The sequence below is a fragment of the Fomitopsis serialis genome (assembly GCF_022376445.1).
Source record: "Fomitopsis serialis strain Sig1Antser10 chromosome Unknown B0H18scaffold_63, whole genome shotgun sequence".
In the NCBI taxonomy this organism is placed as follows: domain Eukaryota; kingdom Fungi; phylum Basidiomycota; class Agaricomycetes; order Polyporales; family Fomitopsidaceae; genus Fomitopsis; species Fomitopsis serialis.
The window spans coordinates 189,934-216,887 of record NW_025955023.1 but is presented as its reverse complement, the minus strand read 5'-3'; the positions used below and the strand labels follow the sequence as shown (position 1 = coordinate 216,887).

Here is a 26,954-nt window from a genome sequence, read left to right as displayed (position 1 = left end):
AGGAGTTTTTGCTGTGTTTACTGCACTGGTATCCATGGCATTCCTGAAACGTTGCACTCTTGCAGTAGATTTGATGTGCCCTTTCCAATGCTGCATTAGACTTAGCATACTGCCACAGGATATTGCAGACATGGGATTTGACTGCTGAACGTATAGCAGCTACTGAGGACTTATTGGTGCAGTTGATATAATGTGCTTTGGCTATAGCCAACAGATACTTTTTAGGGAGAGTAAGCAGTTCCTGTAGTGGAATGTTTGCAGCCACCAAATTTTGTGTTTCCTTGAAGTAGCCATCTGTTTCATCAGGCTTACAATATGCAGTGAATGCAAACTGATCATTCGGTAGGTAGCTATTTTGTAATGGCTGAATGTGTGAACTTATGTGGGGGTTCAGTTGAGACCATAGCCATAGTTCCCCAGCATTATAGCGTGACTGTCCACCTCCCAGGAGGGCCACAGATGATTTCTTCACTGAACTTGAACTTTTTTGTCTAGCACTCGAAAAGAATGAAAATTTCAACTTCACAGGATCCATTTTTCTGCCCTGTAAGAGACCTAGTAGTGCTGTATGGAAGTCATGTCGGTACATGCTATATTGGCCCAAGTGCAACTTGATTTTCTTGATAATGGTATACAAATTGATGTGTGGAATAAGCATATACTGAAACACGGTGGGTTGAAAATTTTCATGACGTTGGGAAGGCAATGCTGGTTTTTTATTGGGAATATATTCTGATGTGGGCCAATTTGGAAGCGTTTTTGTGATGGTGCTTTCCTGAGCCATACCCATAATGGGTGCAGAAGATTTGGGAAATGTGTCTGCTAGCACATGTGGAGTGTATGCAGTGTACACCGATTGTGTGCACTGGTTGTTCATTGCCAAGCAACCATTCTGTGGCAATAGAAGTGATGTGCTTGTGTGTATAGGCAGTACACTAGCAGCAATAAACAGTGCCTGCACATACACATGCAACAGTACAACTGTGAACAGCAGCATGGACTTGGAGTTTGGGAGATACATGACAGCAGAAAGAAGAACAGTAGGCGCTCAAACAATGTAGAATGCAAACATGTGATGTGCTGAAATTCTCAGCACGTGACTGTGTTCACATGTGATAACTAAAAGGTAAAGTGATTGGGATAGCTGAGCTTATTCTTCCACTATATTCACGCAGTGATCATGCATGGAACATAACTGTCATAAAATCATAACATACATCATGGGCATACATCATATGGTCATAACATCAGCAAAGACATGCAGTAACATAGAGTCCACCCAAAATCCACCCCTCAGTCAAGATCGTTGGCCACCAGAACAGCTGCACCCACAACATTTAAGGAGAGACTTGGATGAGGTGTGGAAGCTGTGGTATACGTAGACACTGTATGGAATACAGCCACAATGGAGTGCTTGCTAGGCTCGTTGAATGTGCGGGGCACAACTGTTCAACAGCCTCAATGTCAAATGCTGCAGTAGCATTTGCATCAAAGAACTCTGTGCATCCCACACAGGTACTACAGAAATAAAGGTTGTTAATTATGATTGATATGGAAGATGTATTGTACTTACTCTCTTGACGGGGGCTCAGGGCTACACGCTCACCCAGGGTATCATTGATTATTTGGGGACGGCTACGGGTGAGTGCAGACTGGGGTTTACGAGGAGTGCGTGAGGGGGTTGTTGATGTGGAGGCTGTATGCTTGGCAGGGCTGTTGATGTACTTGTCGAGGTTGACCTTGCCACGACTGGAAGTAAATGCATCTATACAGGATATGAGCAGATATTATATTCTGGGTTGTCACATACATACCACGTTTGTCCACCTGCTCCAGAGTAGTGCCAAAGTTGACGTAGTTGTTGCTAACAGCCGGTGAGGACAGCTCAGGCTGTCCCAGTACCTCACACCAGAATGCCCAAGCAAGGTCAAACTCCACATCAAGGGGTATGATAGCAATGGACTTGCTAGTCCGCATGCCAACACCAGTCTTGAATTCACCTGCAGTGATCAAATGACTGTGCTCAACCACCCCAAACGTGACATTGATGACAGCATGATCTTCAAAGGTGACGACTGGCCGGTAGTACCCCGTCCCCATGGCTCCAAAGTTGTCTGGACATGCACGGGCAGGGTTCACAAGCCACATCATCCTGAATGAGAAGGTGAGGGTCTTCTTGAGGGCACTGTATATTATCAGTAAAGCCAAATATATGAACTTGCACTAGTTACTCACGCAGTCTGGAACTGAATGCCCTGCTCCGTAAATGATGCAACAAGATCATCTGCCCTGATGCTTGGATGGTTGGGAACATCATATTTCCTGATCACATTGGATCAGTTTAACATATGACTAGATTGGTGATAGACTCACTTCAGGGGCCACATGTTCTTGTATGTGTCCTTGAGCCAACCGTTGATCTTGCTTCTGTCCAGTTGCAGACAGTGCCTATGTTACCAGTAAAACTGACATTAATACAAAATCTCAGTAATGCAAACATAGACACTAACTTGTTGCCCTCGGGTGGCTGACGCTTGTACTCTGGACTTGCATAACTTGTGGACCATTAATATGTTGATTATAGGTAATGATAAGAGACCTTACACAGCACCCGCGATGGGTGAAACATCATGTTTGTTACTGTGTACTTATTAGTAAGTATCTGGATGCAATATATGAATGGAACCTACACAACATCCTTGCCCTTCTTCTTCTTCAATGAGCTCTTCACCTCAGGTACTTCTACAACTGGTTCAAGTCTGTATAAAGCAATTCAACAAACATCTTATAAAATTTGTATGATTTTCTTTACCTCTGCTTCCCGATGTACACGTCACTACTGTATAGAGTATCTCAGTACTAAGGTGCAGGTTCATAAGAGCTACTGTACATACCTGCTGCTGGATTTCCTGTCAAGGAACACATTCTCCTCAGCATCAGAAATGATGGCATCCTGCTTTGCCTTGCCCTTGCCCTTGGCACTAAAATTACAGTGTCAGTAGTATGCATACATAAATATATATATACCCACACTGTCCCTCGAGACTTTTTCGTAGGGGAGGCACTAATCATGGTATGATTGAATCAGCAAATGAATGACCAGAGAAATAATTCACATACGTCAGACTGTCATCATCACCTGGGCTTGGATGCTCATCACTTAACCCACACTTAGTACATATGACACTGCACAATATTTCCAGGTATTTACCGCTTCTTGTGAGACCTGCCCTTGCTGCATATTAATGTGTCAGCACAACATATACACAACACTACTTGAAACAACAAACTTAGGGGATGGAGTGGCTGGGGTCTCTGGTGGCCCAGAAGGGTTGCGTCTGTAGTGACATCAGCAATGAATATGTAGACTGTGTGACTGCACAAACCGCTTGACAGGGCTCTGTGGAGTTAAGCCAATCAGGTCATTGTCCCAGTCAGGGCTTGACAACAATGTCAGTCCACGCAGACAATATTCACAGCCAACACAAGGTACCTGGACTGAGACAGTTCCCTGCATAATGCATGGTAAGGACTATGAAAGCATATTAATAACAAAAATGCCTTACAACACAGATGGTTTCCTTGTGAGCTTTCCACGGGGCTTCTTAGCTGATTTAGGAACCCTGGTAATGACTTAGTACATTCAATGACTCATGAACCATGCATAAGACTCACTCAACAACCACTACCTCATCATCCGTATCCTCCTCAGGCTCTATGTCCTCAACAGCCTCAACACTCTCCTCCTCACTATCATTGGTGACATCACCCTCCTCAGCATCACTCTCCTGATCATCACTACCAGCAGCCTCATCATCAATCAGAGACACAGCCTTCTTAGCAGCCTGAGCTCTGTAAGCAATTTGAATAAGTGATCTTCATAATATACACATAATATACGTACTTCTTTCCAGAGCCCACAAGCTTGGATTGTCTAGTGATATCCAATATTAGTTTAACATTATTATACTGCATACTGCATTGACATACATGGGCTGATCAGACTCTGTACCACTCGTCTGCTCATCATCTGATGTAGCAGTCGCAGGGGGAAGAGCATGCTTAGCAGTAGAACTAGAATTAGATTAGATTAGAACAGCAACAGTATACCAATTTAACGCACCGCTTGGCAACTACAGGCTGCTTCTTAGTCTCCATTACAGAAGACTTTGTCTTGACCGCAGGTCCAGAAGCCTTGGTGGCCTTAGTGGCCTTTGCAGCCTGGGATCTAGTACGGCTGCAATAGCCATCATAAAACAATACCAATACCAATAATAGTGCAGTAACGTACGCAGACATTGCAAGGCAAGGGTGTGAGATGTTTCAGAGAGCAATTGGGATGCACGGGAATCAAGGTGCAGATTGTCTGCCTATATATGCAGGATCCATCCACCTTATCATATGATTAATCAGCTTTTGATCCATCAATCAGATGCTTGGCATCACCGCAGCATGTGAAAATGGGATATGTCTCATGAGAGCTGCTCAGTTCTATGATCTTCTCCTCAAACCCTTGTACTATCCATGAATAACTGCATTGTATCTAGCACAAGTATTAATGAGCACATCACGACAGCAGCAAGTAACACAAGAAACTTGAGATGACTGAAGGACCACTCAATCACAATATTTTCCAATCAAAGAAGCATGATATGTTTCAGTGCCTCATGTTGATATGGAAGCACAGCCGTGGAACTGTGCAATCATGAACAAATTATGGTGTGATTTAATGCAATGTGAGCTTACTATGTCTGTTCCCAGAACATCACCAGATTGTTGCTGTGGACATCTATAATGGCTCTTGTCAAGCTCTATGGTGCAAGTGATAAGTACAGTGAGTACATGATATCAAGCAGTGACTTACCAATGTAGACATTTGTGTCATCAGGACAAAGCCTCCAGGATGAACTGATGCGGGCAATGAACGGAAAGAAATCATCCATACAGATGACCTCAATGGTGAAGGTAGAACAATAGACAAAAGATTTAACAGCTGTAACTGACATACAGTATAGGCAGATCATGTCCACGCATCAACTACACTGCTTGACAACAGTGTTGCCAAGGAGAAGCTGCTGATTTACACAGAGAAAGAAGACAGCACACATGAAGAAGTTGTACTCAATGTACAGGGGTATATGTTGAAGGCAAAACTGCCACCTATAATGCGTGACAATGAGTATGTACCATATAACATGTCAGATTAACACCCTACCTGACAAATAGTCTCTAGGATTGCTCGGACCAAGCTTGTTCACACTGAGCAATATGTCCGCATTGGAGGGCTTGGCAGTGCACAATTTGATCAAAGTGCAGTTGCCATGATGAACATACATCAGCTCTTTGAAAGCAGGCTGGGCAAGGGATGTCTGCAAGGCTGGGATGTCAAACGTGAACAAGGCCACATTGTCCTGGACTTTCACAACAGATACCTCACTCCGCGCAGCAGTGCTTCCTCTGCGAGCATCATGGATATTCCTCATGACTATGACCCTCGCCATATACTGCGTTCACACATGACGGATGAGGTATTCACCTCTGACAATGTTGTCCAATACTATGAACGTGTACAGGATGTCAACCGTCAGGCGTGAGTGCAGTTATATATATGTCTGTGCAATAAACTCACATATACCCATAGCAAATACCACTTCAAGACGTCACATCCTACCTCAGTCAGTGTTGGGCAGATGGTTGAAGTGCAGTCATCCTTTGTGGCTGTACCGCGGGGCAAAGACAAGTACAAATTGATATGCAAGCTTCGTTCTATTTGTGTACTTGACCGCAGCATTGAGAACGTGAGTCATGTACATTGTGGTATTGAAGGGCACATAAAAACAATGACCCACAGGAATTGAATCAAGAACGTATTCAACTGGCATTGCAGAAGACATCTCCCACCCGCAAGGTCAAGCGAGTTGTTGGGTATGATGATGATGACAGTGATGTCGAGGAGACACGGGATGAAGTGAAGCGCATGCGGATTGATGAGGACAATGGGTCTTAAGTCATACGATAGTTGTCAATCCATCATTGCTGGTCATTACATATAGTTGGCAAGATCACATTACATCAGATGTGTGGAGTTGAATCCACAGAACAACAAGGAGTTGAGTCCTAGTGCCACAGCACCTACAACCGGTAGTACACCTCCTCCTCGTCCTCATCGTCATCATCAGCCATCTCTTCACCTTCATGCAATTCCCGGAACCACTTCCCATGCTCCTTATCCAGCTTCGTTGGGTCATATGAGACCTCCCAGAGGCACCGATAGGTGCACGTATTGTTGATGCACTGGTAGCCTGCGATATGTGTCTTGTTATGGTTACGACCCGTCCTGCCCTCCAAACAGCACAGAGCTTTGCAGATAGGGCACTGGTACGGGAGTGGATGGCCAGCAGGCGCAAGTTTGGGATGGTGCCAGACGTACTTCTCGACATCCACACGTCTATCGCCCATCAAGCTTTCATAGCGGAACACGACAATGCTGCTGTGACGACGAAGGGTGAAGGACATGCCTAGCATCTTCGACATCGTGGACGGCTTTGGGACAGCTAGCTCGATGATGACGCGGGTTGCAAAGTGGCCCACAAAATCAGAGCAGAGGTGCGCATTCAGAGTGGCAGTCGTGAACCCCAACGTGAAGGGGACCTTGTACAGGAACAGCTGTTCCCTGAGCGCCTCGAGGGACTCCTTCTTGTTGACGATGGCACCACAGGCAAGGATGAACATGTAGTGGAGGCGTATAACATGGCAGAGCTTCTTGAAGTGCTCCGTGAGGACGATGGTGAACCACTACACAATGATTAGATAAGTATGTGTTCAGACAACACATGACGTACATCCTCTATTGATGACGCTGCGTTACTGCATGATACAGATCTCCAACTTGCACATTGCTGTGCGTATAGATGAACGTCACAACGCGGACATTTGGTATGCTGCAGACAACACGTCATAATGTGGTCCTGAGTAGATAGAACTACATACGTCATGATACCCGCACACAACTTCTCCATCTTTCTGCTGTGAATTGCTGCGTCTCTGTCCGTCTCGAAGTTGAATGGGATGTCGAAGTACTGAAGGTTCCCCTTTGTATTCCAGAAGTAGCTGTTGAGGTTCATATGGAACAGATCGGGTATACTGGCTTCCTTGGTGAGTGATTTCAGACGAAACGATAAGATCACCACTGGAGCAGTGGAGCAGAATGCGTGCTGAGGAGCCACCATGGTTCCCGTCACACGGGATGGCTCGGAGTGTACATTCCGAGACCCGTTATGGCTGTGAAAGGCCTACACAATGCTTAGACTTGAATGGGACACATCAAATGTTACGTACATGGTATTTATCGGAGTTGCCAAGGGTCATCACATGACAAGAAGGACACAGGAAATGCCAGTCTTCCTGCACGGTGGCGATGTCAATGTTTCCAAGACAGTCTGTGCAGACGTCACGGTGACAAATGTCGCAGTTGATGAGGCCACCGCCATTGTGGCAAATGACACAGTACTAGTGTCACAGGATAATCAGTCTGTGCGTACGCACTGAAGGAACAGACACATCACCATGGATTCAAAATCATCCGGCTCATCATCAAACGACATGTCATCATTGTCAGACTGGTCCGTCACCTCATCTGGCTGCTCGTCTTCAATGAGGTCGTCTTGTGCCAAGGCATGAATTCCCGCCACAGAGAGGTTGTTGCGGTACTCCATGTGGGACAACCCCACACTGCGCTTTGCATTTTGCTTTGTACGGGCCATTGCTATGATAGTACTCAATCATAATCAGCATAGTCCAAGGGACACAAAAATGTCAATATACTCACAAGACAACGTAGGGCTTAGGCAGTTGATGGGATGAAAGGGGAAAGGACAGAATCTCTTGGGGGAACACACCCATCCTTATGCCCGTTGTTTCATCACCTGAAGAGATCAGCTTCTGATGCCAAGGTCTGATACACGTGTCCATGCACATGGTATGAGCTGCAGATAAGCCACGCACATGATATGTGCTGCAGATAAGATGCATCATTTCAATCACGTGATCTTCTCATGCTTCCGACATGGTCCGAGTTTCAGATCATTCATTACACGTCACACAGACAGAGTCCACAGATTGTACACCAGTGCAAATAAACCAAATAAGCGAGATCAGCCATGAATGCATAAAGACTGGCCACGTCTTCATACAGCCATGGATGAGAGGAAGTGGGAAAACTGTACATAAAACAAAGAAACAAAGAATGACTATGTAGTTCTGTCTATGTGTTCCGTAAGTTCAATTCATATCATGAGACTATATGATATACGTACCTTGAGTGAATGATCCAGTGTTGTGCCATACTACACACAGATGCAGAAGCTGACAACCATTAGTATGACATACTGCATATATGGAATGTACCACTCACCCATACCACATGTTTACTGCCTGCAATATGCCACGTCACCCAGGTTCAACATTGGCCCTGTACTGGAAACAAATATCAGTGCAGTATTGCATACAGATTGAGAACGTACCAGATCTTATGCATCTACAATATGGACATGTGTGTAGCATGACCGTCAGATCCAAAGTACCCATACAAACAAGAGATGGCGCACACCAACCAAGTGTCAGTGCGGAGGCCCTCTTATGCCCAAATGACATATGCTTGTTTGTTATGACAGAGTCACAATGATGCCCCCAGAACCCAACAACACTGTAAACAAGTGACAGCGCACGCCAACCAATATCAGCGAGGAGGCTCCCAAACACCCAAATGGCATATGCTTGTTTGTAGCAACCGTAGTCACTGGAAAGCCCCCAGAATCAAAGTAAAGCCCCCAGAGCCCAATACAACAGCAACCTATATCAGAGTAGGTCAATGTATTATACTCAAATACATACATACATTGTGTCAACCAGCCTAGCAAGGCTACCTGCATGCCCATGGCAACATGCAAATAGTCTGTCTAGGCTGGGACTGTTGCAAGGGCCAGCATTCCAGAAGAAAGATGGAGAGGAATAAGACAAACATGGGGGTTGGGAATGAGGAATTGCAATCGCCAATGCCCACTATATGTGACAAGAAAAGAGGCTTGGCATCAGGGCACATGTGACACGTGCTCTTTACTATGACTCATCATGTAGCTAGCTGATAAGGATACATGATAAGTTGCACTATGCGGAGATGTCAGACAATATAGACATATACAGTCAAGCATACTGTACAGTATATTCATAAGCAAGTCTACAATGAATTACTCAATACTTACTTTTAGTCCAGTACAGTCATTTTTGATTAGTACAATTGAGGCCAGCACAAGACCAATATGAAAATTTGATAAATGAAAATTTGATTGATTCAGACATAACCGTTCCGCACCGCAAACACACGCGGACGGGCGGGTCGAGGTAAGGAGGTGGGCTGGGGCCTGGGTGGACGGATGACCACCCATACACCTGGAACCTGTGACCACTTTGGCGGAAACGATCGCGCTGGGCTCTCCCAGCATGGGAGAGCCCTACACAACCGTTCCACACCACAAACGGGCGCGGGACGGGCGGGTTGAGGTTGAGGAGGTGGGCTGGGCCCTGGGTGGACAGAAGTCCACTGAGAGCAACCAAACCCGCGGCTGTTTCGCGGGAAATGGTCGTGCTGGGCTCTCCCAGCATGGGATAGCACAACATGACCATGCGGCACCGCAAACGGGCGCGGGACGGGCCTGGCACGACTTGACCCGTGCTGAGCACCCTGGGTGGACAGAAGCCCACCCAGACGCCTTGAACCAGTGGCTGTTTCGCGGGAAACGGTCGCGCTGGGCTCTCCCAGCATGGGAGAGCCCGACACAACCGTTCCACACCACAAACGGGCGCGGGACGGGCGGGTTGAGGTCAAGGAGGTCAGCTGGGCCCTGGGTGGACAGAAGTCCACCCAGCGAGCTCGGACCCGCGACCGTTTCACGGGAAACGGTCGCGCTGGGCTCTCCCAGCATGGGAGAGCCCGACGCAACCGTTCCGCACCGCAAACGGGTGCGGGACGGGCGGGGCGAGGTGCAGTGGGTGAGCCGGGCCCTGGGTGGACAGAAGTCCACCCAGCGAGCTCAGACCCGCGACCGTTTCACGGGAAACAGTTGCGCTGGGCTCTCCCAGCATGGGAGAGCCCGACGCAACCGTTCCGCACCGCAAACGGGTGCGGGACGGGCGGGGCGAGGTGCAGTGGGTGAGCCGGGCCTGGGTGGACAGAAGTCCACCCAGCGAGCTCGGACCCGCGACCGTTTCACGGGAAACGGTCGCGCTGGGCTCTCCCAGCATGGGAGAGCCCGACGCAACCGTTCCGCACCGCAAACGGGCGCGGGACGGGCGGGTCGAGGTCGAGTAGGTGGGGCTGGGTGCTGGGTGGACAGAAGTCCACCCAGCGAGCTCAGACCCGCGACCGTTTCACGGGAAACGGTCGCGCTGGGCTCTCCCAGCATGGGAGAGCCCGACGCAACCGTTCCGCACCGCAAACGGGTGCGGGACGGGCGGGGCGAGGTGCAGTGGGTGAGCCGGGCCCTGGGTGGACAGAAGTCCACCCAGCGAGCTCAGACCCACGACCGTTTCACGGGAAACGGTTGCGCTGGGCTCTCCCAGCATGGGAGAGCCCGACGCAACCGTTCCGCACCGCAAACGGGCGCGGGACGGGCGTGTCGAGGTCGAGTAGGTGGGGCTGGGCGCTGGGTGGACAGAAGTCCACCCAGCGAGCTCAGACCCGAGACCGTTTCACGGGAAACGGTCGCGCTGGGCTCTCCCAGCATGGGAGAGCCCGACGCAACCGTTCCGCACCGCAAACGGGCACGGGACGGGCGGGTCGAGGTCGAGTAGGTGGGCCGGGCCCTGGGTGGACAGAATTCCACCCAGCAAGCTCGGACCGACGCGCCTGCGCACGGATCCGGTCGCGTAGGACTCTCCCAGCATGGGAGAGCCTGCCGCGACCGGAACCGTGCATGACGCGCGGCCTGGCAGCTCGGGAAGGGGTCCTGGGGTGTGTGTGTGGCTCGGTGGACGGAAGTCGACCGAGCGAGCTCAGACCGACGCGCCTGCGCACGGAACCGGTCGCGTAGGCCTCTCCCAGCATGGGACAGCCTCGCGCAACCTGTACCGTGCATGACGCATAGGTAGCGGGCGCGGGACAGGTTGATGGAGCTCGAGTGGGTGGGCAGGCGTCGAGTGGAAGTCGAAATTGTCAGTAATTGTGGAAGGTCAGTAAATGTGTCACTCACCTCTTTCTTTCCTTTAGCCCCTCCCACTCCCTCCCACCTCTCTGCGGGCTGTTCGATGCGCGTCGTTGGACGCGATGGACTTGGCTGAGGGTGCTCGAGGAGGATCGCTCGAGCGCCCTCAGCCACATGTTCGGACTCAGCTCGAGTCCGCCATGCCGAGCGGGCGCCTAGCCATATACGGACAGGCACGCGTCCGTTTATGGTAGCGGGTTCGAGGTCCGAACCCTTTTTGAGCGACCGGAGTCGTCGACAGGCCGGAATTCCGGCCTGTCGACGACTCCGCCGCGGCACACGGGCGCTTACGCTCACTCGAGTGGGCGGCTGCCCTCTGCGATGTTGGACTTCTCTGTTTTCCCTCATCTCCTCCGAAACCTCTGGCTGTGTAGCCCTCCCCTGTGCCATCCATCCCAAATTCAACCTGAAAACCCATGGTAAGTGCATCTCTAACCTGTTTTGGGCCCTAAACAGGCTGAATACCCACTGATTGCCCCTTTTCATGCCAGTCCCAGCCTGGCCTGCCCCCGGGTTTCCCTGGAGAGTTCAGAGATGAGAATGGGGTTGAAAAATAGTGAGTAAATCCCGAAAATATTCCCTGATGCCCTGTGAACACCTGCATGGGCAGCTATTCCAAGGCCTATCTGTTTGGCATACCTGCCAGCGTGATTTTGGGGCTGGTAGAGCGTTGGGAGCCCCTACCTGACCGCCCTGAGTCTGCACCCCCTCTTTTCCGCTATGATGACCACCCTGAGTGCCCGGGTGTGCGCCATATGACCCATCCGCGTTGCTACCTCGTGCTGGTGGACAATAGCGAGGAGGGTGCGAGGGCCATCGGCATGAGGAAGCCTAGCGACTGGGTCACACCTAAGGTAACTGAGCAGGCGGCGTTGGAAGAAGGTAAGTGAGTTTGTTTAGGTATGATTAGCGCCATTGACGCCTTTTTAGGCTGGTTCGCGCTTCAAGCACGTGACTCGGTCATTGCGCGGCCTGTCTACGTTGACGGCGAGTCGAACATAACACCAGACCAGGATGTGCTGCGCACGTACATCTACCCACAGCAGTGAGTGAATTCAGTACATCCTTCCTCTGCATGCTGATTGTCCTATGCAGGGACATGCCCACCGAGTATGTGGATGGCTACTTAGCTGTTCGTGACCGGATCATTGGGCCGGCTGATGCTGACAACTTGCTGCGCGCACCTCCCACCCGAGATGCGCACAGCAAGTGGGTGAATGGTACTGCCTTCAAGCGCCTTGTCCTTGACAAGGGCTTGAAGGATCACCGCAAAGATGGTCGTGTCTACGCCATTGCTCAGTCGCAGCAGAGGCAGAATGGTATCCTGACGCCCTGTGTCGAGAGCAAACTGTTCTCTGATGAGGATGGTGAGGATGTTCTCATACGCCGTGAGCTCACACGTGTAAGTACATCTTGCGCATACATGTGTGTTACTGACTTGTACTTTCAGCTTGGTGGTGGACTCGGTACGCACGTCTTGCGTGAGATCCAGCCTGAGCTGTACGGTATGCTGGAGAACATTGCGAAGCTGCTCGGGTACTTCCGCCCGGGCACGACAGACAATGTCTGCTTCAGCGGTAGCCAGCTGAACATTTCTCCACCTGAGAAACTTAGTGAGCTGCTCAAAGGCAAGTCCTTTTTCGCTTTTTTTTACGCTTTTTTCACTCTTTTTCCGCTTTTTTCCGCTTTTTTCAAGTCTCTGACTATGTCCTACAGGAGCTGGTGACCTGAACAAGTCTCTGGGCACCTTTGGTGGTCTACACCAAGATGATCAGGACTCTGCAGGTGCGATGTCTATCATGACTGTGTTCTCGAAGTTTCATGAAGGCATACACCCTGGTATCTTCCTCTTTCCTGAGATACATGCCTTCGTGAAACTTCCAGACAAGTTTGCTGAGGTCGAGACGGAGAGGGCAGACCTGCTCACGGTCTTGTTCTCTGGGCTACACTATCACGGTGGCATGAGCCCGTATGTCTCTGACCCGCATCAGTCCATCGCGAGTGACGCTCTGCGCCTCAACCATGTGATGTACCCTATGGGGAAAATCATGAAGGGGCAGTCTGTGCTTGCTCTTGCAGCCCTCCCAGGCGGAGAGCATAGTGGCCTCCAGGTAGGGCCTGAACTTTACAACCCTGAGTGAGTCCGATTATTTTCGTCTTTTTTTGCGCTTTTTTACCTGATATATTACAGCTTTGATGAGGACCGTGGCTGCCACTCCAACCGTCTCAGCTATGCTGTGGATGGTCTAGCCATTGGTGATCGCCAGTCTGTGGGTGATTTCACTGTTCGCAAGCTTTATGACCTCGCGCGCTTTGCCTTTGGTCAGACGGGCATCAGCCCGTCTATTGACCCAGAGTCGTTCTTCAGAGCGTTCTCTGCACGCGACGAGAGCGGCGACGTGATGACCTTCCAACCTACTGGCCTTGAGGCTGTCCTTGAGCCTCCAGCCGGTGGGGAGGAGCGTGCAGAGGCTGTCATGGCTGAGCGCGCTAAGATCTGGCGGTTGTGGAAGGAGCACCAACTGCGCTATGCGGCGGTGACTCCTCGGGTGACCTACCAGAGTGATATTGTTGAGCTGCGCAAGTCTCTGGGAGTTCAACCTCCTATCAGCCGTCCTGGACGTATGTGCTTTCTTGTTCATCTTCTGGACTTAGCACTGATTTGGACGTGTGCAGGTGCTAAGAGTACGTCGTCTTGTATTCTGTTCTCTTGTTTGACTGATGTATTCTTTACAGAGCAGTCTAGAGTGCAGACAGATGCTGCTGAGTGCTCTGTCAAGCCTCAGAAAGTGAAGGACAAGAACAACAAGAAGGACAAGAAGCGCAAGGAGCCAGAGGAGGAGGAGGAGGAGGAGTTAGGAGGTGAAAGACCTTCACAATGTCGTGAGTACTGCAATTTTCATATGTTCAACTAAAATCTAATGTACTCCTCATAGGTCGAAATGATCAGGAACTTGAAGAGGATGGTACGCATTTTCTCCTGATTTTCTGTGATTTTCGGCACTTTTTTGCGATTTATTCCGCTTTTTCACTGATTTTCCATGTACTGATTGAACTTATGTTCTACAGCTGGTGCTGTTATAGGACGAGGTGTGGGGAGGAAGGTGCATGCTCAGGCTACTGCTGGGCCATCTCCTGCTGCAGGCAGTAGCTCCTCTCAGCCTGTTCAGCGTGGGGGAGGTATGACTTTGCGTGCACGCACTGCTAGACGTTAGTTTTAGCATGTCTTTGCTTGTTGACACACTCAATGTATGGTTGCAGAACACTATGCTGATGGAAGCGACAATGAAGATGATGGCATGGATGATGGGCAACTGGTGCTCATGTCAGACTTGTTGTCTGCAGCGCCTATTGCACTTGAAGTCCCAGACTTAGAAGGTGAGCATTGATTCCGATAAAATCCCCATTAATTCACTCTTGCTTTTCTGCAGGTGCAGACGCAACTAGGGCGTCTTCTGAGCATGAAGATGCACCAGAGACATCAAACATCCAAGCTGTAAAGCGTAAGTTCATTATTCAGACTGCAGAATGCTTACTGACAGCGGAACTTAGCATATGCAAAGGTGCTTCAACTCTTCACTGCAGACAACTTCAACGCCATGGCGGCTATCTTCCATGATGCTGCTGCAGCCTTAGCTACAGGCTCAGGATCCCTTGGCATTGCCTACAGTCAGGGGATCCAGACAGTGTTGAACGCTTTTGAGCGTGATGACTCTAGTCTGGTATGTTCTATTGACTTTGCGCTGGCGCTCAAGCAGGTAAGTCATGTTGTTCTATGTCATGTTCTCATGCTTTACTGAACAACATCCTAGTGCTGGTTGGGCAGTGGTAGCTTTGCGCGCTCTGACTCTGTTCAGCGTGTGAAGCAGGCTGTTCTACGCTCAGAGAACATGCTTGTGTCGCACTATGCGTGGCGTTGGCTGGACTCTGTTGCCATCAACTACTGTGCGTCCATGATTACTCGTTGTGGCGGGGATCAGTGTCCTTTCCCACCCCAGCACTGGCTTGCTTGTCTCACTTATCATGCCTATCATGCGCTCTTCGACCATGACCGTCGGGTGCGCGCACTGGAGCGCGCACACTTCCTTCCCTCTCTTCCTCCACTCTCCACTGCAGTTCCACGCCCTGATCGCTCCATTCCTATGACTACTACGGTTCTCAGCTTCATTCAGTCCACTCTGCGCATCTGGCTTGACTTCCCTGCTGGTCCCTCCTCACTTCTGCAGGCAACCTTTGTGCAACACTTGCTCACCGTGTTCCGCTCTACGGACATACTCCTTCTGGATGGTGTCTGGGATGTGTATAGGTATCCCAAGGCCTCTCTTATCCCTGCTGCCGACCACCGCCGCTCCACCATTACGCGCGCGCATTTGGACCCATTCCACCTCGACCTCCTTACACTTCCTGTCATTGCGCACCCCAACTCTGCAGATGCGCGTGCGTATGCGCACTTTGCGCGCAAGTTCCTTGCAGTACGTGCTCCATCGACTTCATCTCTCTCCACCTCTTCCCCATCCATGCCCAATGCCGCACCCGGGCTTCAGCGTCTGTTGGACTTTGTCACAGACTGCTACGGCATCCTCCCTTACCTGGAGCATGGCCCTTCTGCGCAGGAGCGCAAGCAGCTCAGCGCTGTTCAGGTGTGGTGCCTTGATGACCAGGACAAGCGTCTGCCGTTCCGTGAGCTTGCCGCAGGTCGTCGCGCAGCCAGGTCACCCAGTGGCCCCTTCCATCCTGCCAACTTCAACAAGGAAGGTGTGATTGCAAGTACTCTCATTATCCGTGGTATCCTCTTCAGCTGCGCCGTTACGCATGAAGAGCCCACCTTCTTCCAGGACTTGCAGTCCTTCAACAACCTCGTCGCTAAGTGCCAGTCCTCTGACGACCCTCGCATTTCCAACCCCCTCTATCTCTGCAACCAGATGGCGTATGGCTCTCGCATCAGCGGACGTGGGCTGGACTTAGCGGAGAAGTACTTTGCAGTGGAGTCACACTTCCGCATGGTCTTTGAGTCCAAGGTTCCTTATCTGAAGGCGCGCGCGGAGTTCCTTGCCAGGAAGAAGAAAACTTCGCAGAAGCTCGTTCCCCAGGTCGGCCCGCTCATTGCTACCTTGCTTGCATCTGACTATGTCTATGTGGACAAAGTGGAGATGCCGACGGTGGATGAGATGGCAGGTCTTGTCAGTGGGTTGAAGGCAGGTGCATGGTCAGGTTTGGAGCGTCTGGAGCTGATCTCTGGCAGTGCAAGTCCAGAAGATGTTGTGCAGGCATTCAAACTTGCCTACAACTATCTGGACTCTGCACTGTCTGAGGAGGTGAAGAGGGACATCAAGTTTGATGTCATCATGGTGGAGCATACCTTGTGCAAGGTGAAGCGTTGGGATAACAACTAGATACAGACTGTGTATTGTTTCTTGTTCTTGAACTTAGATGTGATGACTGGCACATATGTAATGAATACTTGTTCACAAGCTAATGGATGCCACACTGGCATAAAATGGCCAAGCAATTATCTGAGCATGTACTTTCCTCCCCACATCTGTATTGGCAACAGCTATAGAACATCAGGTCAATCTCAATCAGTATATGAAAAAAGAAGTACTGTAGTATGCAAGACATTGAATATAATCATAACTTGATCCCAAAGAGGGCACAAGGATGAGCTCAATGGCATCCACTGGCATGCATATGCGATTGAGTCTGAGTCAATTCCAATACAAACAGTGTGACATAAGTCATAACACAGTGTGACAGTCATGATAACACCATGTCACTCACATGTCACTCACATGTCACTCACATGTCACTCACATGTCACTCACATGTCACTCACATGACAATACAGTGTCACTAACATGGTAACATAATAACAACAGGATGGGATGTAACAGATTGAATCAGGTATTGGACACTTGCTCCATATTACAATGTGTTGTGCATGCTTCTAAGTTGTTCATGAACCCTCACAAACACTTTGTAGGTGGGAATGGGTTGACAATCTGATAACTTGACTACATTGTACTGAATGCAAAGGACACACATATCCATGTGTCTGTGAGTGCCCCACTTATGTCACTTTATACAACCAATGTAATAGAAAATACTGTGATGAAATCAGTCATAGAATACTCAATACTGTATACCCATATAATTGTCTGTCTATCTAAGCCATACAATGAGTGCTTTCCATGGCAAGACACTACAGATTTGATATATTCTACATGTTGTGCAGGCTCATAAGTGTTTTATGACCATGAACTAATGTAGGGTTGCCCAGAGTATCACTGAAGTCAATTACCCTGTGAGTTATACAGAAAGTGATGTATGGGTTATTTGTTCACCAACATGGCTCATTTCTATAACTTCATACCTTGCAACTAGTATGGCATATTGTAGTAGAACTTCATTGTACATGGTGAATCTACATGTACAATATGGAAGATATCACAGTGAATGACTTGATGTATGTGTCAAAACCATAGTATCCATTGTCATCAATGAATTATGCTGCTGATGATCCATTGACAAAAGCATTTTGTGCATCTACACCTTTATATGTAATCCACACAGATACCATACACTATGTCCAATGAATAATTTACAGTTCATGATTCATTTAGCAACCTGTGCAACTCAAGAAAGCATAGTCAAATCCTTCTGGTCCATTCAATATCAAGTGTGGATATTAGCAACAGTGTTACATCTGGAGCATGGAGCTTCAGCCAAGTGTAAGCAGCCACTCAAGATGAAAAACAAAGCCAGTCACTGCATGATTACCATATGGAGGATGTGACATTCCCAAATAGGAATCATGCACAAATCAGTTGATATGGGGCTCAGAAAAAATGCAGGAAAGCCATGAAATATATAGACACATCAAAGACAAGTCTACCTTTGCTTTATGCTGCAAATGATTGCCATTACATTGTATACAATGGCCATATTATGGCAAAAGGTGCTCAGACTGCCTGTTATAATCCTTATTAGCATCTCAACCACACATATATGTATTACAGTTGACAGACATACCATATTTTGGCCATAACCAAGTACTTTGAATTGGCACAGGCACATGTGCATTTTTTTGGTTTGCATTTCCTGGCCTAGCCAGCCACTGTATGCACTCCGTAAAATCCCCATATACTCTCTGAATGAAGGGTTATCAGATGAGCATATATGTGTACTAATTAGATGTTACTAGCTGGGTCTACTAGTGGTCTACAATATGTGAGCATTTGCAGTGAGCTGCCAGGCAGACAGTCACATGACAGATTTAACAGTTTCCTTATTGGGGGAACTGCTAAGGTGTTTCATGGCCCTCATATCCATAACAGAGCGCTTAACCACTGCATTTGTTTGTACCTGTTGGTGCAAGTCGCGTCGTCTGGGAGTCTGAAATTTCAGACTCAGATAAGTAACCCATACTAACAGTTACTTATCTCTGCTTATCGGGGTGGCTGCAAGTCACGTGCACTGTGGGAACAAACTGCCATTTCGGAGGAATCGCTAAGGCGTTTCATGGTGGTCCATCATAAGAACGATACCTTCGTACCTCAGGGATCGTAACGGAGGCCAACCCGCCCACACATGCTGATTATGAGCGCGTTGACTGGGTAATGCTGTCGTTCAATCTTATGATTGCCTAGGCTGAGTGCACATTTTGTAGGATGCAGACACGAGGATGGTGCGGTGGCTTGCCAGGAACTCATCTGACCCCACTGCACCAATGGGCCAGACCAATCGCCTGCTTGTGGATGTTATCGATTGGAGTAGTGTCACACCAGACACACAGCGCGAGTATTACGCCTCAATGCGAACCAGCCTGGCCGAAGGACGCTCTGTGGTGGTCACTCATGCAACGGACAAAATGGACTGGGCCCATCTAGAATGGAATGTCGAGACCGCAGAGAAGCTGTTCCCAACTACAGAGTGGGAAGTGCAATGGCAAGGTAGGTCTTTCTCATGGCTGATCCGGCTAAGTAATATTCACACAGGATCGCTTCCACAGATGTGCACCTACGCTATGAACGGTATGCTCAGGGATGTTTGCCTTCTCGAAAGCGGAATTGTCAAAAGGACACTGAACACCACAGCGGATCAGTGACCGAGTTTATGGCAACTGCTGATGATTCAGGGCAGTGTGCCAATTGCCTGGACATCCCGTTATATCACAAGCACCTGCTGTGACCAGATTTCATTACGTGAGTGACAATAAATTTATCTGTCCAGCAGTGCTCATTATGCCACTGTAGGGAACTAGCTGACGGTGAAAGGGCCTGGGATATGACCCGGAAGATTGGACACCGAATGCCCAACTCGCTACACTGCGGTATTGACACCCCGCTGCTAGACTATAGCGGACCACGTGTTGAGCCCGCTGACCTCAAGACACTGGGGAGCTGGGGGCTGATGGCAAACGGGGGGTTTTATACATATCCCCACTACGATGTGAATGGTGAGGCAACATGGGTGAGCCCCACATGCGGGGGGAAGATATGGACCTTGTTTCGTGCCCATGAGCAGGCTGATGTTGGGAAGGCGCGTAAGGCCATGCTCAAGTTCGCGACGATGAAGCACGACAACATGCCAGAAGCCATCATGGATGAGTTTGACGTTGGCACGCTTTTCCTCCTACCTGGGACAGTCCTGTGAGTGCTACAGTCACACTGAGCGTCTGGCTGTACTCAACATATTTTCATAGAATTCAATGTCCTGGCACATTCCACTGCGTGTACACGCCAGTGAAGACCATTGCTATCGGGGGGCATTTCCTGAACTGGGACTGTCTACACCACACAGCAATGACTCGCTTGGTGGAGATCGGTGCGAAAGAGGATGGCACGAATGCTGTCCACACATCTGTGTTTCGGGAACTTGCCCGCATGGTCATGTCTCTGACAGTTTCCAGCATCCTCGCTTCAAGTGAGTGAGAGCCTAGATATTTATAGTGCATAGCGTGGGTGTACCCATGGGTGTCTCAGAGCATACCCATACCATACCCACATGGGTTGCATACCCATGCCATGGGTATGGGTTTTGCATGGGTATTATGGGTACCCATGGGTATGGGTAATGTTATGGGTAGTCCTATGTGCAGTTCATGCTCAATGGCTTGCAAGATATGATGACACTTATTGTGCAGAGGCCAGACTATCAGTCAGGCACTGTACAGTTGGTGAATTCTCATCATAAATTGATGCTATGTGCATGACCAAGGATGAGCACCTCAGACCAGTTCACTGACTGTGTGCTCAATCACAACAGTGGGAGTTTCCAGTTTTTGTCCCACATACATGCAAGAACAATAGAAAGAGGAGTGGGTATGGGAGGGGTCAAAGCAAGGTTCCAAGTGTATCAAAGTCAAACATAGCAACACACAGGGGTGTACCCTTTTCCAAGTTGTAGACTTGTAGTGTTGTTGGCATGTCATGCTCACTTTTCAAACTGCAATAGAATGGGCAAGTGTGTTGCCTGAAGTAATAACTGAATGGTAGGTAATACAGGATATGCAAAGATGAAGGGGAAAACAATGTAAACAAGGCACAAGGATCACGGAAGCAAGGTATGTATTACAACTCATAACTCTGGTGGTTATACAAGTGTGCCATAACAGTACAAATAGCTATGCAGGTCCACAAGAACTGAGGATTGAAACTAGCAAGGTTGTATACATCAATAGATCTTACATATTTGACCAGATATGAACAGTGAGGCAATGGGCAGAGCCTTATAACATGTGCTGTTTACATATAGCAGTATCACAGGTCAACAGTCAGCAGATGAATATACCTCAGACTCAACAACTACAAAACTGAATCACAGGAAAGATGTAGCAGCAATCATGCTGATTTCTTTTCCATCAGGATCCCTTGTCACAGGTGACCAACTAAGCATTACACAGTATTACCAGCTGTCTAACAAGGACAGCTTTAAAGTAAGTAGGATTCAGTATGGTCACATTGTTTGGTAGAGCATTCCAGCTACACCATACTGACAAACACATGGCACTGCAGTAGCCATCATTGTGCATTGAAAAGATTAGTCAAGCTTTCTCCTAATTTTTCATTTGAGCCACAACAGCACATACACTGCAATGCACATTAGATATTTCATTTACTTATTTGATGGCCTCAGCAATCTGTGTATTTTATTATAGCATATCAATGTTGGCAAAAGCCATGTCATGCATGGTCAATGAGTCTTGAGGGAAATGATTGGTGACTTTACCATACTGCCACTATTGCAAAATACTTTCAAGCAAGCTTCAGAAAGGTGATACCCTAAATGCTAGCATACTATGAGAGTGACACAACACTGAATACCTGGCTAGGAATTAACATTGATTACTGCCAGTGGATAAGCACCGCAGAAGTCCATGGGTTTCATGGGTACATGGGTCAGATTTTGGCTACCCATACCCATACCCATGCATACCCATACCCATGACCCACATGGGTTATCCATACCCATGCAATGCACTACGCGGCGACACTAATCACCGGGCCCTAAAGACACTGGAATGTTGTACATCAGGGAGCTGTTTAGACAGATCCGACGGAGTCAGACACGGAGCGAAGCTTTCGCCTACACCCCAATCTTCTTCAATGCACACAGGGTACTCCAAAGAGTACTCTGAGTGCTCTGCTCTCTCGAGCCAATTCACCCAGTATCCAGTGACGGTTTCTCCAAGCTCCTTTGTATTGAAATAATTACAGGCAGTGTTAAACTCAGACTTCAGCACAAGTACATCTCCGTGCTGTGACTTCTCATTAGACTCATGAAGTCTTTTCTCCCATTGTTCTTGGAGATTCTTACAAAGCCAAGTCATAACTAACTGCCCGGGATAGCCACACACAATATACAGACAGGGATACCAACCCCTGCATCACATCCAAATAGTGTTGTCATAAACTACTAAGTGTGGCTAACTGTGACATCTCTCCTATGAAGGTCCCTCTCTTGACATCAGGTGGGTGTTGAGATATCCATGGAATTCTTTCTTGGTTGCTTTGTGCCTTGCGGTACAGATGATGCTGTAAGTGGCCGAGTTCATCTCGGTACATAAACATATCCAGAAACGGAGCACCATACTCTGACACATTCCACTCTATCACACAGTTATCAAATTTCACAACACTCAGGACAGATAATTCTTCCTCAGCTGTTTCAGGCTTTCAGCATGGACTAACACTAAGCAGTCATCAATATATCACCCGTAATAAGGTATAAGCGGGTTTTCTAAGATTCCACACTTCCCTTCAAAATGCAAACTGTAAATGTTTGCAAGATCCAGAGAATCTGCAACACCCATGGCAAGGCCTCACTTCTGAATGAAGTATCTACTGTGTGACAAGTTGTGTGTTGCCGATGCGCAACACTTGCTTAAATATAGCCATCCAATAATGGTGGGTATGTTCACGTCCTAGAATGGATGTGTCCACAGTCCCCGAAGCAATGATACTCTACTAGAGCTTCTTTGGTGATATTGAGGGCTTTGTCAAGATCAATATTTGGGTAAAACACGACTACATCGCCGGTCACAATAAAGAATTTGTGTCCCGGCTGCAAGTGCAACGTACTCAATTTTATTGCCAGATCTTTGGTTCCATGTATAATGGCTGGCACTGACATAATAACTGGTTTAAGTTTTTTAGGGACTACTTTTGCTGCAGGGTTCATAACGACAGAGTGGCAGGGAATAATCAGCCTAAACCTCACAGGTTGTTTGTGAATCTTAGGAATCCCATAAAAATGAGGGATATCAAATGTACCACCTTTGTCTACATCTGTTATCTTTGACTGCAAGTACTCAGCCATAATTCCTTCTGCATAATCAACAAAGTTGGTGTTTTCAGCTAACACCTCCATTTGAGTAGCCTTGTTATTGAGAATATCTATACAATGATTGTAGCTAATTTCCTCATAATCATCTATGTTCAAAAGAACATTCCAACTTCTTTCTACAATCCAGGTCCTCTTTGACACCACAATGCCCAAGTTCTTATCTGTCCCAGTGACAATGTAGTCATTCTTGACTAGATAAGCTCAAATAGCTGATTGGTGAATTAGTATTGCAACGACCCTGGATGGCCCGTCCAACACGAGCTCTTCCACATGCACTCATGGTCTGCCCTGTCATTGAGTGCTAGTGAAGACTGCCTCGACTGGCCCGCAAGTGCGCAGTTGCCCTTGCACCAGCAGTTGAGCTGAAGAAGGAAGGGCCCGCAGTACACAACAACATCCTTGAACAGCCTCTATATGCCCATGTTGACAGGTATATGTATAAGGCTCTCATTTGTGCACCCTCATGCTACTGCTCGTACCCTGTGGTGGGCAAGCTTCCTAAGGCCCAGAGGTCAATCTCAACTGGGCACTATGAACAGTGCACCTGTAGTTCGGCATGTACATAATCGCCTGGATGCAGTAGTATGTTTGATGGGTGCTACTAGCTACATGGCAAGTGATTACGATGCCAATGTATCTTTACTCTACCAATTCTCTCGTTGATGACAGGGATCACAAATGACTACAACACCATGTGCTCGATACCGAGAAATACTTAAGTTTTGAATGTCACATCATTATTGAGGCAATCACACAAATTGTTCAGATCAAGTTCCTGTCCTCGCACACAGTGGCACCACCTTATTAGGGGGTGTATGGCACCATGCAGAACAGTGAGGAGCGAGATGCAACCAATGATGCTCAAGCACTTGACAAGCAGTAGGAATAGTTCTTGGAGTAACAGTATTGAGTCGAGAGAATACAGCAACAGCAACCACAACAATCTTCTTCATCTCAGAATGCAGTATACCCTTCACCTCCCCTGCTAGTAACTTGTGTATGATTTATGATGTTAGCCCGTGACCACTGCCCAGCATCTGCATTCTTCCCAGCAAAGGTTTTCCACAACTTGGGGTTTTCATAACAGAGGCGGCCAAGTGATGTGCAGTAAGTATTTGGGGCATCCCACATCCAATGGGTATCTGCTGCCATTTGATGTATGACCTTGTAGTCCGCATAGAAAACATTGCTCTCATCATCTTTGATCTGCAGGTATAGTTCAGATTCATTACTTGAACTTGCTGGGGAGTGGGCCATGCATGGCAATACAATCCCAGTTGTATTGTCTGTGTCTTTTGTCTTCTGGCTCATAAAATCATTGTTTGAATCTCACTAATCCAATGCATTGATATATACTAATCTGTGAGACTTGCTGGGGAGAGGGTCATAGCTGGCAGTACGATCCCTTTGGTAGGATACATGTCAATTTATGAACAACTTCATGCTGCCCACATCAGAAGTCATGCTTGGCAAGACTGCTAGTATATTGCCTATGCATAGAGTACTGACATATATTCCACATTTTGCACTTCAGAGTAGCCCACTAATTTATTAGGTTGTTGTCATATGAGTATCATAGCTTGCAATCATGAGCAACAGGCATTATGGATCTGTTTCTTACTTGGTAAATTGCCAAGTTGCTTATCAACATGATCTGAATACTAATGAGCAGTGTTACTGGTTTGTATTGATAGTAACATAGAGCAAATAGCTTGGGAATGTTGCAAAGAAGTAAGGAGAGCCTCTAGATCAACTAGAACTCAAGGAAGGGGAATCTGGGGGGTTGACTACAGTAACCACTACTCAGTTGGGACTTGCTGTCAGTGCTGTTGTACAAGTATTAGCCCTTGATCAGAGAAATTCTGATACCAAAGGATGTCTTTCAGTAGATTGTTAACACTACTTCCCCAAGTACAAACCAATCAACAGTGGAGGATGGAACCAATATACAGAGGAGAAGTATACCAGTAAGGAATTCTGAAAAAAGCCTGTCAAGAATTGATGTGTTATACAAGGAATACAACCAAAGAATGTGCAGTTTGCTCTCACCATAAGTGAACAGTTACCAGACACTGACCAGTAGTACAAAGCCATACTAAGGTATGTTACTGGATTGGAGCTCAGCTCCTGAGTCAATAGTAATGGGCTCATGTAGTACAATGTGAAGCAATGTATCACCATAGTAAGTGCCATCAAGAATGATAGAGTCATGGGCAGGATTGATCACTGATGAATTGAAGGTACACTGGCATAAGAGTACAGAAGCAAGTGGTAGATGAGATGTATGTTTGGACTTGCTCATAGGGATGCTCCTTTTGTGCATTCATGCACAGCCTTTTAGCTACATAAAATACTTCATAAAATCCTACAAAATAGTAGAAGACTCAGTACACCACTTTCCAAGGCCATTCAAGATGCACAATAAGCTCACAGGCTCATTGTAAGGCAAGGGTAGATGTGCCAATAATTCTCACTGATCATCAAGGATGTGCTCTGTGATTCATGACACACCACTTGCATGTTGTCCTGAAACACTAGCACAGCCTTATGAACACTCAGAAATAGTGTACAGCTTGACAAGTCACTCATAGATTGCCTGCCAGCTGGGATAATATATCAATAGATAACATAGTCTGAGCTAATAGAACCCCAGTAATATATTTCAAAGCATCTGGTCACAAGGGGTCTAAGGAGAGCACTACAAACTTGGTAATAGTCCAGTCAGAACATACACCAATAGGTGCCACAAAGAATAACAATGTGGGAAAAAAAGATCACTTAAATCTGGTCAGAAGGCATTGTGAACCCCAAATGAAGTCCATTAAAAGGATCTACAATAAAGATAACAAAGCCCAGGAGTGATAACAATTCCTGCTGCCTACCCTATTCAAAGACCATATCTATGGAATTTCTTGTAGAAAAAGGGTTTTCAATGCCTTGTCCCTAACAACAGACTGCATACTAAGACTTGCACATGGGCCGTTCCTGGGTATTCTAGTAATGCCTACTATCAGTGGTCATGCTCTCTGATCATAAGTCCAAGGATTTCTATATCTTCAGACATACTCCCAAGATAATCACCAGTGTCATTTTCTGGCTGACTGTTCATTATTATGTGTGCACATACAATGTATGGTACTATATTTGGATTAGACACTATATTTTTTCATGTTGACATTACTCCAGCGCAGATACCGCCCAGGATCAACTGCCAAATGGTGTACTGGTAGGCACACTGCCACATATTTCCAATGCTGTTAAAATATCACACATGTTCACACCTGGGTCTAAAGTGTTATATTTCCACTTTCCATATAACATGAAAGGACCCAACATGAGTAGCTGATATTTTATCATCACATGTAAAAGGAAACAGTTGCAGCAAATGAGAGTACTCCCAAAGTCATATTATTGACTAGAGATCCATAAAAGGACAGCCATATATTGGCTCAGAAGTCCATTGTAATATGGCCTCTTCACTGTTGCTTAGTAAGCAATGCAAGTCTGCATTATTTCCATGGCAACCATGACTTCTTCTGAGCCCAATCAGGAAGAAATCACAGCATACACTGCACAAACAGACACCACTGTCAATACATTTTTGCCCATATGAACAAGCCAAGAGCTGCCTATTCTATCTTCACATACCAAGGGCCATTGCATGAGAATAGGATGATGGTAGTGCATACAGACATTAGATATGCTCCAGGCAAAAATTATATGAGCAATTAACAACCAAGCATAGGCACCATCATACTGTATAATTGGCACTGCTTCATATTGACACAATCAGTCAAAGACATGCTTATACTGGACTGGGACAATAGAGCTGCAGACATCAGGCTGTGAACT

General features: G+C 47.5%; 5 protein-coding genes across 5 annotated transcripts; 3 read left to right on the top strand and 2 right to left on the bottom strand.

Annotated features, from left to right (window-relative positions):
- Window positions 1-1,417: 1,417 nt before the first annotated feature.
- Window positions 1,418-4,299, bottom strand: B0H18DRAFT_956812 (uncharacterized protein; the record flags this gene model as incomplete). The annotated part of the gene is made up of 19 exons (XM_048042498.1): window positions 1,418-1,518; window positions 1,574-1,765; window positions 1,815-2,185; window positions 2,236-2,322; window positions 2,374-2,448; window positions 2,511-2,555; window positions 2,691-2,759; window positions 2,813-2,839; window positions 2,895-2,981; window positions 3,032-3,064; window positions 3,212-3,235; window positions 3,291-3,338; window positions 3,387-3,440; window positions 3,494-3,511; window positions 3,567-3,623; window positions 3,676-3,852; window positions 3,905-3,934; window positions 3,991-4,074; window positions 4,124-4,299. The coding sequence occupies 19 exons, from the start codon at window positions 4,297-4,299 to the stop codon at window positions 1,418-1,420; spliced, it is 1,755 nt and encodes a 584-aa protein (XP_047890610.1).
- An 809-nt stretch (window positions 4,300-5,108) lies between these two features.
- Window positions 5,109-5,858, top strand: B0H18DRAFT_880502 (uncharacterized protein; the record flags this gene model as incomplete). Its single annotated transcript, XM_048040772.1, has 3 exons — window positions 5,109-5,197; window positions 5,234-5,590; window positions 5,642-5,858. Coding segments are annotated over 3 exons (663 nt in total), but the record flags the coding sequence as incomplete, so codon positions are not given.
- Window positions 5,859-6,132: 274 nt separating this feature from the next.
- B0H18DRAFT_956810 (uncharacterized protein) lies at window positions 6,133-8,936 on the bottom strand (the record flags this gene model as incomplete). The annotated part of the gene is given in 13 exon segments (XM_048042497.1): window positions 6,133-6,795; window positions 6,869-6,941; window positions 6,991-7,292; window positions 7,339-7,509; window positions 7,542-7,765; window positions 7,899-7,985; window positions 8,005-8,014; window positions 8,141-8,219; window positions 8,316-8,345; window positions 8,431-8,475; window positions 8,523-8,536; window positions 8,727-8,851; window positions 8,897-8,936. 13 exon segments carry the CDS (start codon window positions 8,934-8,936, stop codon window positions 6,133-6,135), a joined length of 1,863 nt encoding a protein of 620 aa, XP_047890608.1.
- Window positions 8,937-15,400: 6,464 nt separating this feature from the next.
- B0H18DRAFT_880579 (uncharacterized protein) lies at window positions 15,401-16,651 on the top strand (the record flags this gene model as incomplete). The annotated part of the gene is made up of 2 exons (XM_048040780.1): window positions 15,401-15,699; window positions 15,889-16,651. 2 exons carry the CDS (start codon window positions 15,401-15,403, stop codon window positions 16,649-16,651), a joined length of 1,062 nt encoding a protein of 353 aa, XP_047890607.1.
- Window positions 16,652-19,125: 2,474 nt separating this feature from the next.
- Window positions 19,126-20,188, top strand: B0H18DRAFT_1121621 (uncharacterized protein; the record flags this gene model as incomplete). Its single annotated transcript, XM_048034361.1, has 4 exons — window positions 19,126-19,207; window positions 19,267-19,288; window positions 19,511-19,906; window positions 19,960-20,188. The coding sequence occupies 4 exons, from the start codon at window positions 19,126-19,128 to the stop codon at window positions 20,186-20,188; spliced, it is 729 nt and encodes a 242-aa protein (XP_047890606.1).
- Between the last annotated feature and the right edge of the window lie 6,766 nt (window positions 20,189-26,954).